General features: G+C 53.6%; 1 protein-coding gene across 1 annotated transcript; it reads right to left on the reverse strand.

Annotated features, from left to right (window-relative positions):
* Positions 1–5,230: 5,230 nt before the first annotated feature.
* On the reverse strand, positions 5,231–10,248 carry LOC148223104 (maestro heat-like repeat-containing protein family member 7). Its single transcript, XM_088167494.1, has 13 exons — positions 10,144–10,248; positions 9,812–9,960; positions 9,392–9,539; positions 8,974–9,161; positions 8,756–8,893; positions 8,364–8,478; positions 8,079–8,216; positions 6,821–6,997; positions 6,534–6,689; positions 6,273–6,374; positions 5,876–5,978; positions 5,744–5,800; positions 5,231–5,468 (listed from the first exon to the last, which is right to left on the reverse strand). Exons 1-13 carry the CDS (start codon positions 10,246–10,248, stop codon positions 5,251–5,253), a joined length of 1,794 nt encoding a protein of 597 aa, XP_088023620.1. The 3' UTR covers positions 5,231–5,250.
* Positions 10,249–11,391: the final 1,143 nt, after the last annotated feature.

Genomic DNA, 11,391 nt, shown 5'->3' on the forward strand with positions numbered 1-11,391 from the left:
GTCGTCATACCCACAAGGATTTGAACCCTTGTTTCAACTGGACAGTGCTTTGCTTTGGTGGGTTCCTGGAGCTGGATCAACAGACACTCTTTGGAGTTTGGTTTGCTTCTTTGTTTTCAGGGAAAACAAAAAAAAAAAAAAGGGAAAACCCAGCTGGTTTGGGGAAAGGGTGGATGGAAAGGCCCTGGTTTAAAGCAAGCTTTGCTCTCCTAGCCAGGTTGTTTTAGGAAGTCTCCACATGCCTTGAAATAGATTAAGTGTAGCTCCAGGGGCCATTGTGGAGAGTGAGCACTGTAAAAATGCAGATTTCAGGACAAGCCTTATGCACTGTGACAGTTTAAAGTACCCCCGAAGGGCATTCGCTCAGGCAGAAACACACTTTATTTGGAGCACATTATGAATGAGACAGGGGAGCAATTTTTTTTTGCTGGAGATGGGCAGAGGATCAATTAAGCAGAGCAGAGAGCACAGAGCAAGTCAATTTGCAAAAGGGCAAAACACAGGAGGTGGCTACATCCTGTCTGGCTTCCAAGGTGTTCCCTCTGCTGGGATGGAGCTGGGGAGCCCGAGTGCCTGTGACATCCCTGGAGGAGGAGATTTGCCTGCCCTGAGTAAGAGGCTCAATGTGATGTGTTGTGGGCACTCTTCTAGAGGTATTGGGTATTCCCTTGGCCCTGTTCTTCCTCTGGTTATCCTGATCATCAGGGCTGGGGCCATTTCCCAGTATGTTGGGGCAGTTGCTGGGACTCAACTGTGCTGCTGCAGGATCAGCTTTCCAGGTGCTAACAGCTCATTTGGCAGCATGGAAATACTGGGAAACCAAACTGAGAATTTTTGGAGACAGGAAAAGGAATTATGCCAAGTCCATTTGTGGTTTTTGGGTCAAAGAGGGAGGGCTGACTGCTTTGGAATTGAATTTATCTTCTTTTTGAAGGGCAGGGACTTTGTTTAGGTTGAAGGCAAAGTGCTCAGAACTACAAAATCTTACTGGATGCCAAAGCCAAATTTTTTAAACTGGAAAAGGAAATAAAGAATAAAGGACTTTCTTGAGATTTTTCCCAGAGCAGCTGGGGAAAAAAAGCAAGATGGAAGGAAGCAAGAAGGAAGTTTTAAAACTCCTTGGGTGTACATGTTTTTGTGCTCCATGGGCTGTGCATGAGTTAACATCACAACTGTGAGGACTACCTATGTCCTGAACTTCAAATTTCATGACCTCAAAGCATATCGTTAATAACCAAAAGCATCCTTATGAATTTTGAGAAACCATGAATCCAGCTGCGTGCTCATAAGTTAATTGGAATATGAGAAGAGAAAATTGTTTCACTGTCCAGAGGGTGGTGGGTAACCTAGAATGGCCATGGGACTATTTGTGGGCACGGTTTAGTGGCGGGCTTGGCAGTGCTGGGGGAATGGTTGTGCTCAAGGACCTTAGAGGGCTTTTCCAGCCTTAATGATAACCTGATTCTGGTGCCATCTTGTGTCACGTAGTGCAGGACCTATAACAAGCACAGCTATTCTGCTCCTTCTTATCTTCAAGGACCTGTCCAGAGGGAGCTGAGGGTTTCACTCAACACAAAGAGCCCTCAGTTTCCCCTTGTGGCACCAGCCCCTAGCAAGAACCTGCTCATAGTTCTGGGCAAAAGAGTGGGATTTTTGTAAAATGACAGCTCTTCCCACTCCCTGAGGGTGCAGGTCTCTGTGTAGATCTTTGCATCAATGAAAATGTGTTTCAAATGCAATGAATGTTCATTTGAGTGTTTGTTGTTTCCAGGAAAAATGATGGCATTTTCATCAAAATAGTTATTTAAAATGTGCTTTGTATTGCAAAGGAAGCTGGTTGGGGTTTCTATGAAAAATTAGGTACTTATTTATTATATCTGCTAGGTCCTGTGTTCTAAACATGGTCTTTTTCCAAGCTGCAGTTGAAGTACTTTATGGTTTTTTAATCCTTTATTTCTGCAGAAGTGTTTCTTTTTTCTCCTACCTCACGTAAGTTCCCAAAGCTCTTCCTGTGATTCCCCTGTACTCTTTCCTAGAGTTCATTTTATACTAGATATGCTTGGAATCTCCAGGAATGTATTGTTCCACCTTAGCAATTAGAACTGCATGGGGTGCCCATGGTGTACCCACATAATCTCTCACACTCCGTTAAATATGTGCAGGGGTCTAAGAGAGTGGCACGAGAGTTTGATACCAATTGTTTTTTCCCAATGAGCTTTTGCCTTGAGATAGAGTTTCCTCAGCCCCAAGACCTGCCATTTCCCTGGGAATACAGTCAGATCTCCAGGGTTAAATGCCACACATGTGGTTTGGCCTGAAAATATCACCAAAGGCATCACCTTCACTGTGAGGGGTTGTTAAATGATTTGATAGAATCTATCCCTCTGGAGTCATCTCCTTGGAAATATCCGAAACCTCCCTGATGTTGCTCTGGAAAAGCTTCTACAGAGGCTCTTTCTGATGCTTCCCAGAGGATGAACAGAGGATGAAGGAAAGCCTAGTATGTGTTTAGATAACTCACCCCCCAGCCACATTCCCTTGGCTGAACTAGAGCTTGGCATTCCCACCACATGGCTCAGCCACTGGAGAGCCAGGGCTGAGCTTCAGTAGCTGGGGCCGAGCAGAGATCCCAGTAGAGGGGCTGGTCAGGGCCACCAAGGTTTATTAGTGCCCTCAGGGCCCTGACAGAGATGAGGAGAGACTCCTTGACAGCAGTTTTGGGATTGGCAGCTTGTGGAGGGAGCAGAAAACACAGAAGAAAGTTTTCCTGCATCCTCAGAGCAAGCTCCTTGGAAAATCATAGCTTAGAGATAAGAAATGGCTTGTGAAATGATGAATACAAAAGGAATTTAGCTTCCCCCCTTTGGAAGACCCTCTTATCTATCTTCAATATTAGTGGCTCATTCTCTTTTAGTATCCGCAGGCCAGCTTTGAATGTAAAATCCCTCAGGGATTGGTTAGAATGTAGAATTCCCTTGATAATTGGTGCAAACTGTAAAACCCCCAAAAGATATAAAAACCCCTGTAAAACAATAACCGTTGGTATATGCTAGATTGGATGCCTTCATAGAATAAACTATGGATTTGTGCCTCTCTGCATATGCTGGCCTCTTTTCCCCGCTGGTCTGAGAGCTCACCGTGAGCCAAAATTCTGTCTGGGCAAGGCTCGGGAATTTGCTTCGTCCCTGAGGGCTGCAGAAGCAGCCTCAGGGATCCCGAAGGGACCCTGAAAACCCACCAGTGACAGCAGATTGCTGATTGGAAGCTTTGAGTGAGGAAGGAAGATTGTGAGGTGAGATACGAACTCGTCTTTTCCACAAGGAACAAGGAGGAACCAGCGAGTTTGGATGTTCAACCCAAGTCACTTCACTGGAGAAGCTGCTTCTGCTTTTCCAAAAATACATCCTTGAAAAGCTTTCCAAGTTGGGCAGCCAAGAGCAAAGCCACTCAGAGCCACCAGTTGCTTTGGAAAGCTGGCACCATAGTGGAAAATGCTGCACTCACCTGGCAAAGCACACTGGGCAGTAAAAGATGCTTCCTGGAGCTGCTGTTTGTGCATGGTCTCATGTGCTCCTGTGGGTTTCCTTAGTTATTCTTGCATTGCCCTTATGACTGTTGCTATTAATTATTGAAAAAAGGAAGAGCCTGATTATATCAGGACAGAGAGGTGAAGGAGTGCTCCAAGCTGCACAAAGCCCTTCTCCCTACTCTTTGAAGACAGACCATAAAGACTAGGTGCCCTTTCCCAAGTTTCTGTGTCTTCCTTGCAGCTGTAGCTGAGGAGAACCTTAAGATATGAATATAAGAGAAGACAGCACATGGACCTCTTGGAAAGAAGGGAATGACATGAACCATTCATGGCATCTCCCTCTGATTAGATGTGACAGCAGAGCACTCTAAGCACTGTCTCAGGAAACCAAGTCTAGGCAAAATGTCTGCTTCCATCTCCCCCAGCCCGTCCCCTCCAGCTACATCTGAGGTATGCTTACAATTCACCGTGTCATATCTGGCAGAAGGGTCTGTTTTCAAAAGTGTCTAAGAGAGCTGGAAATGAATTTCAGTAATGGCTCAAAAAGTGAAAACTCAGCTCTTCTGCCTGCTCATTTCAGGCTGGTAAGTCAAGAGAAAGTAACTGTGCCCACAGTCCCCCCATTTGGCATCCCAGCTGGTGAAGATGCCTTGTTGAGCAGGTGCTGGCGTTTGGGGTCCTGCTGTTCCTGTGCACGCTCTGGTGCTGTATCTGTGGGGTACAGAGCTGCTTGGGCAGCAGAGATTAAGAAGCCCTGCTCAAGGGGACATCGCTGCCCTCTCCATAGTGGCAACAGCACTGCGGGCCAGAGCTCTGCATCAGGGGGGCCTTGGTGACAGCACCGTGGCCTGGACAGCCATGGGGGACCAGCCTAGCCTAGCCACTAGCCCTGCCTCTGCCCCTTATTGGTAGCATTCAGTCTCCATCGCAAGCCAGGCCAGCCTGGGAATCTTGAGGGTGTCCCCACCTCCCTGGTGAGGTGGTGTCCCAGCCTCGAGGGCTTCAGCAGCAGTCCTGGGAGATGCTTTGGGCAAGTGCCAGAGCAGCCAGGTTTCAGGAACAAGGCGGCTGCCCAGGGGTTGCTTACGGCCTCTGACACCCAATTCCTCAGGGCTTCCCGCCACCCCGGCCCCTCAGGCGCCTACTGTCCACTTGCAGCCTCCTGGCACACCTCACTCACACATACACCTCGTACCTTCCCACAGCCTTGTCCCATCAGGGTCTCCACAGCCCCTCATCCCTTCATGGCCTCCCAGCGCACCGTCCCCTCAGGGTCTCCCCCAGCCAGGCCAACCTGCCCAGCAGCAGCACGGCAGCCCCACAGGAGCTCCAGAGGAACCCGATCAAGAGACACCACAGAGCCCTCAGCAATCCAGCCAGCAACACCCGGGCAGGAGGACACCGATGGCGGTTCCTGGCAGGGACAGGGGTTGTGGCCATCTCCAGGCACCGGTCTCGCAGGGATCCCCGCAGCTCCAGCCCCTGCCCACCCGCTCTGTCACCAGCACAAAGGCTTCAGCACAACCACCAAAGGCCAAGGGGCTTCTGGACATTTTCCCTGTAACACTGCATGCCTGGGCAGCTTGCTGAGCACAGGCACCCTTTCCCCCTCTTCCCTGATGCCCTGCAGACCCTGGGCAGCAAAAGAAAGATCCCGGACGTCTGTGGATGACAACAGCAATTTCATATTTCCATGCTGAGATGAGGTTTCCCCTGCAGGCTCAGGTGGCCTGCGCAGATGGAGCTCCTGGGATTAGTTGTTCATAGACTTCCACAAGCTGCCCCACTGGCTTCCTACCCCCCACCCTTCTGGAAGTGGTCTTGCACCTTCTGAAACCTGAAGAATTTGGAGCTCTCTGTGCAGCTCTTAAGAGTTGCAAGGTTTGAAGTGCCAAGCTCGAGATGGCAGGGCTGATGTCATCGGTCAGGTCCTGAAGGGCTGGAAGAGAGAGGAACAGAGCCATGGGCAGATCCCAGATCTGTGAGGACCCTGTAACACCACCATGCCAGGGCCATCCCAGACTGCTCTAGCCATGCCCAGGAGGGAGCAGGGACCACCGGGATCAGCCTGAAGCTGCTGGCCACGAATCCCCCACGTGCCCCTGAAATGTCTGTGTGCTCTGCCCACGCCGACCCCCGCCCGCACAGGGAGCAGAGCCCTCCGCAGCCGGGCCAGGGCTTGCAGCTCCTCCTGCCAGGCCCCGCTGTCCTCACCCTTGTAGATGAGCCGGGTCTCTTCCTGCTGCCTCCTCAAGTACCGCCCTGCGATTCCTGGGAATACAGAGCTTGCCATGGACCCTGGCTCAGATCCTACTGTGGTAGGACAGGGAGGGAGCCCGAGCTCACCCATGAACCTGATGGCCGCCTCTCGCAGGGGCTCCTGTGGGCTCTGCAGGTACGGCAGGGCCTGGCGCAGGTGCTCGGCCGCTCGGCTCCTGTCCTCTGCCAGCTGGAGAGAGCGGCGGGAGGGAAGGGTCGGGCCGGGCTTTGTGCCCCTTTGCCAGGCGCTCCCCGCTTTGGCCGGCCCCGGCCTCCCCTGCCCGCACAGCCCTGAGGCGCGGCCAGCAGCCGCTGGGCCGGGGCTCCGTCGGCGCCCGGCTCGGGCCCACAGGAGCCTGGAGAAGAGCCCGTGCGGCTCCTGCGTGCAGCCCTGGGCAGGGCCACAGCTGCCAAGCGCACACAGTGAGCACCGCGCTCAGGGGGCTTGTCCAGGCTGAGCCTGGCGCTTCCAGGCCCTCCTTACCAGGCACTCGGCGAACTTCCACAGCTGTTCCTTCTTCACTAGCTGCTTCAGACGCCTCCTCTTCAGGAATTTGGCCGCACAAAGCAGCGTTTCCCGAGAAGCCTGGAGAGCAGCAGAGATGTGCAGATGGCACCGCAGCTCAGGGCACAGGAGCCGCGTCCCTGTGCCGAGGCTGGGAGGAGGCTGCAGCCTTGGAGGTGCCAGGGCAGGAGGCAGCCGAGCCACTTCCCAGGGGGACACCACCAGGCCACAAGTCCTCACCTCTGCCATGTGCCGATTCTCATCATGGCAGTGGAAGAAGAGTGGGAGCAGGCTCTGGCTAACATGTTTCTTCAGGGGCTTTTTTCCCTTGTCCATTACCAGCTCCATCACTGCTCGGAAGAGGCAGATGGAGAGCAGGTGCACATGGTTCTTGTCCTGTTAGAAAGGAAGAGGAAAAGAACCAGCAATAGTTTGCCCAGGCCCACCTGGGCACAGGCCTGAAAATCCACAGGGCACAAAGTGTCCGGGCCACATCCGGTGGCCATGGCTGGGACACAGAGCCTTACGTGGTCAAAGAGTGGTAGGAGCACCTCAGCCAGCTGCAGGGCGGTGGGACTGGATATTAGGGTGGCTCCGTCCTGGAGCTCATTCAGGAATACAGAGAGGATCAATGCAAGCACCTCTCCATCTGCATCCTGCAGTAGGCCTATGAGGCTCTGTGTCAGACTCCGGATGCCTTCAGCCTGTGAGGGACATAATGGTGCACTGTGAAACCATGAACAGTAGAATCATAGCATATTCTGAGTTGGAAGAGACCCACAAAAATCATCCAGTCCAACCCCCGGCCCAGTGCAGACACCCCAACAATCCTAGCTTGAGAGCATTGCCCAAACACTCCTGGAGCTCTGGCAGCCTTGGGGCCCAGCACCCTCTGTGAGAAGAACCTTTGTCTAATATCAAACCTAAACCTCCCCTGACACAGCTCCAGCTGTTCCCTCGAGTGCTGTCACTGGTCGCCAGAGACCAGAGATTGGTGCTACCCTTTCACTTCCCTTGCAAGTAAGCTGCAGATCACAATGAGGTCTCCCCTCAGTCTCCTCCAGGAGGAACAAGTCAAATGCCCTCAGACACTCCTCCTATGGCTTCCCCTCTAGACCCTTCACTATTTTCATATGCTCCTTTGGACAATCTGTCATAGTTTCATGGGTTTTTTATGTTATGGTGCACACAATACTTGAGGAGAGGCCACACCAGCCCAGAGCAGAGCAGGACATTCCCATCCCTTGCCCAGCTGGTGATGTTGTGCCTGATGCATCTCAGATGTCCTCCTGGCTGTCCAGGGCACTGCTGACTCTTATTCACCATCACAGGATCCACAGCACAGCTCTCCAGTCTCTCATTCCCTGCTCTAGCCACACAGCCAGGCTGCCTGTGCCAGGTCCAGCATCTGGCACCTGCCCGTGTTCAACTTCATATGGTTGGTAATTGCCTAGCCCTCAGATCTGTCTCTATAGTGCCTCTGCCCTTGAGGAAGTCAACAGCTCCTCCAAATGTAGTATCTTCAGCAAACTTACTTAGTATTTCTTCAAGTGCAAATGACTTGTGTCCAAGTCATTTATCAATGGCTGTGCCACCAATGCCACTCCGGCGCTGCAACCCCACCCTGCTGCTGCGGAGCACAGAGACCAAAGGCCTGTCCCAAAGCACTCGGGCAGCTAAACTGCGAGGCAGGAGAGCTGGGAGCAGCTGCCCCAGCACCCGAAGCCCAGGCAGCCCGAGGGGCAGCTTTCCCCAGCACAGCTTCAGCCGCTGCCCCCTTCTCACCATCGAGGGATCCTTGCTGAGCACCACAAGGCCTCTGAGTGCCAGGCGACGCTTTTCCTTGGATTTGCTCTGCAGGTGCCTTGAAATGATCTCCAGAGCACTGTCACTCCATTCCCTCATGTCATGGCACTCGAGGACCTGAAAAGGCACAGGGCAGAGACAAGGGACCCAGCCAACAGGAGCCTGGAACCACACAGGGCTGGGCCCAGACAGCATCACAGGGCACGGGCACTGTCCCAGGCAGTTGTGGCTTCAAGAGGGCACAGAGCTGGCCATCAGGCTCACCTCCACAAGGAATGCCAGGGCAGGCAGATCCCAGCGTGGCTTCTGTGTGCTGAGCAGCCCCAGCAGGCGGAGTGCAATGCAGGAACACAGGTGGTTCGAGGTACGGTGCATCTCCCTGGAAGGCAGCAAAAGGCACTAAGACCCTGAGCCAGCAGGGGCAAACATCTCCCAGGACTGACTCACACAGTTCTCTGTTTCCCCACCATCCTGTGAGGGGGCCTGGGCCATTTAAGATGTGGCTACTCCTGGGCACCCTCCTCTCCCAGCATTTTCCTGTCTGCTTGGCCGTCCCTCAGTGACAAGGCCCTCTGGCCCATGACCACAGGGACTGTGTGAGGCACCCTGGGCACAGAGCACAGATGTCAGGAGCAGAGGGGAGAAGGGGGTCTCACCTGGCCAGCAGACCCATGGCATAGTGCTGGGTGTCAGCACAGAGCAGCGTGTCCCAGCCATGCTTGCATTCCACTGCCACCAGTAAATCCAGACACCGCAGATGGCGGAACAGTGCCCTCACAGTCTGCACTGCAAACCTGTGTGCAGAGCAAAGCCCAGGTCATGCTGGGAGCACTGACTCCTGCCCTGGGAACATGGGAGAAATGGGATGGAGCACCTGTTGATGCTGATGGGAAGGCTGAGTTGGTCCTGGCATCCCTTCCAGAAGGTATTGACCTCCTTTGTCATATCTAATGTGCTGTCAAAAACTTGGAAGAGCAGAGCCACCAGGAGGCGGGGGGAGTATTCCACAAATGGTGCTGGGCACCAGGGCAGCCGGAGAATCTCCCAAACCACTCTGGTTGCCTGCAAAGGACAGCGCTCAGTGCCCAGGTGTCGGTGCGGCAGGGCCCGAGCGTGGCACGGAGAGGCCAGGGGAGATGCAGGGGGAGCCCCGGGCCTGGTGCCCATGAAGCTGCCCCTAGGCCAGGATTCAGCGCAGTGCCTGAGGCAGGGAGATGCAGTGGGGAAAGGAGGGTGGAGAGCTGCTGGAGAGGCGGCTTTGGGGTGAGTAAAGGCCAGTTCCAGAAACTCACAGCCAGGGCAAAGACTCTCGTTTTGTTCCCATCGGGGGTGGACACTCTGTGCAGTGGCCAGTCCTCCAGCACACAGAGCAGTGTTGGCAGCACTTTCTCCACTGCCGTTCCTGATGAGGCTATTGTCCTCCATATGATTGTAGCAGCTCTGTGGGACCAGAGCTGTGTGTCAGAGGATCTCAGCCACAGCACCATGGCCTGGGCAGCAGTGGGAGCCCAGGTGAAAGAGCCCTAATGCCCTGAGGGGCAGGGAGGGAGCATGGCAGCAGGCTGGGCAGCTGACATGCCACAGCTGGGAAACAGAAGGCCTGGTGGCTCCTGGAACTCTCTGCCTATTAAAGCACATTGGACTGGCTGTACAGGGTGATGGGCCCTAAAAGCTGGTGAGCCCTGAGGCCACAAGGAAGGCGGCTCCTGTACCTGTCACATGATGGGGCACAGCGCAGGAGGGTGACTGCAACATCAGCAGGGTGTGCCTCGGTCAGCCTCAGGATGTCCATTAGCATCCTGTCATCTGGAGGTGCATTGGATACAAGTCTCTGGTGCATGCTCCTCACAAAGTCCAGCACCTGGAGGAGGCACAGGGAGAGCTGGAGAATTGCCAGAACAACAACTTCCCCAGCTTCCTTTGAGAAGTGCTTCCCTTCCCACTGCACTGCGGTGGCTTCAAAGGCTGAGGGGGGCCCAGCAGACCCAGCTTGAGGAGCTACTCTATTCCTGGAGGGATCCAGCCCTGGCCACAGGCTGCTTACTTCATTTGGGTGGGAAACAACTCTCGCCCCAAAAATATCCAGGTTGGGGGCAGAAGCCTTCATGTTTGCCGTGCTCTGAGTGGCTGTGATGTCAGTGTTGGCCATGTGGTCAGTGTGATGTCAGGGTTTGCATCCTCCTTCTTCTCCAGGCTGTGCTGGAAGGCCCTTTGTCCCACCGAGATCTATCCCTAAGGACACGTAGCAAAAAAAATGGTTAAAGCATTGGGACAACAAGGAACAAGGTGGCTGCACAGGGCCTCCCTGTAGCACCACCCTATCCCATTGCCTCCTCTGGACACTGCGGCCACCAGCAGCTGTATCGTGATGTGTTGCAAAGGTCCATGTGACACACAGCCACGTTCCTTCCCACAGTGCCTAGCATCACAAAGGGTCCTGTGACACAATGCCACGTGCCCTGGGGCCTCCTCCAGCCCAGCCAACCTGCCCTGCTATGGGGCAGCTCTGAAAGAGCTCTACAGGAATAAAAGACACACTGATGTTTCCTGACCCCACTGGCGCAGACTGTTCTTACCCTCCATAACCATTAGGGGACATGTGGGAGCCCCAAGATCAGAGTGTTCTGCCTTAACAGATTCCAAGGGGTGATGATCCTGTACCAAGCAATGAAAAGGATCCACTGCCACTGAGGTTACTCACAAGCCAGCCCACCTTCATGTTGTGCCCATGACCTAGGCAGATCTAGTGTTGGTTATTACTGCCTGCTTGTTTGCCCTTATTGTTGATTGATATATTTCTTTGTCTCTTTCTCCTGTAGGATGAGAGGCTGGTGTGGAGATTGCAGTCTGACCCTTTGGGACAAAAAGAAAACCCTGAAGGAGAAGAAGAGACTGAGGGGAAACCTCATCAGGGTCTGCATCCTCTCCTCATGAGGAGCAGTGGAGGGACAGCTCCCATCTCTGCTCTCTGTGACCAGTGACAGCACCCAAGTGAATGCCTGGAGCTCTGCCAGGGGAGGTTGAGGCTGGATATCAGGGAAAAGTTCTTCCCCCAGAGAGTGGTGGGGCACTGACCAGGTTCCCCAGGGAATGGGCAGAGCCCAGAGGCTGCCAGAGCTTCAGGAATGTTTGGACAATGCTCTGAGTTGTTGGGGTGTCTGTGCAGGACCTTCCTCAAAACAATGCATCCCTACAATCCACATTCGTTTGGATGAACATGATCTCTCCATCAATAAACTCATGTTTATGGCCAGTGACTCTCCAGGAATAGACCCTGGAATTTCAGTCTTAT

Source organism: Sturnus vulgaris, chromosome 7 (assembly GCF_052056855.1).
Source record: "Sturnus vulgaris isolate bStuVul1 chromosome 7, bStuVul1.hap1, whole genome shotgun sequence".
In the NCBI taxonomy this organism is placed as follows: Eukaryota; Metazoa; Chordata; class Aves; order Passeriformes; family Sturnidae; genus Sturnus; species Sturnus vulgaris.

Bases quoted from the DNA above. Each gene is read 5' to 3' on its own strand.
- LOC148223104 (XM_088167494.1), bottom strand. From the start codon at position 10,248: ATGGCCAACACTGACATCACAGCCACTCAGAGCACGGCAAACATGAAG. The intron at 6,690-6,820 runs GTAAGGCTCTGT...CCTTTCTAACAG, and splicing joins TCCTACCACTCTTTGACCAC to GACAAGAACCATGTGCACCT. The intron at 5,801-5,875 runs GTGAGCTCGGGC...CTGTATTCCCAG, and splicing joins GGCGGCCATCAGGTTCATGG to GAATCGCAGGGCGGTACTTG.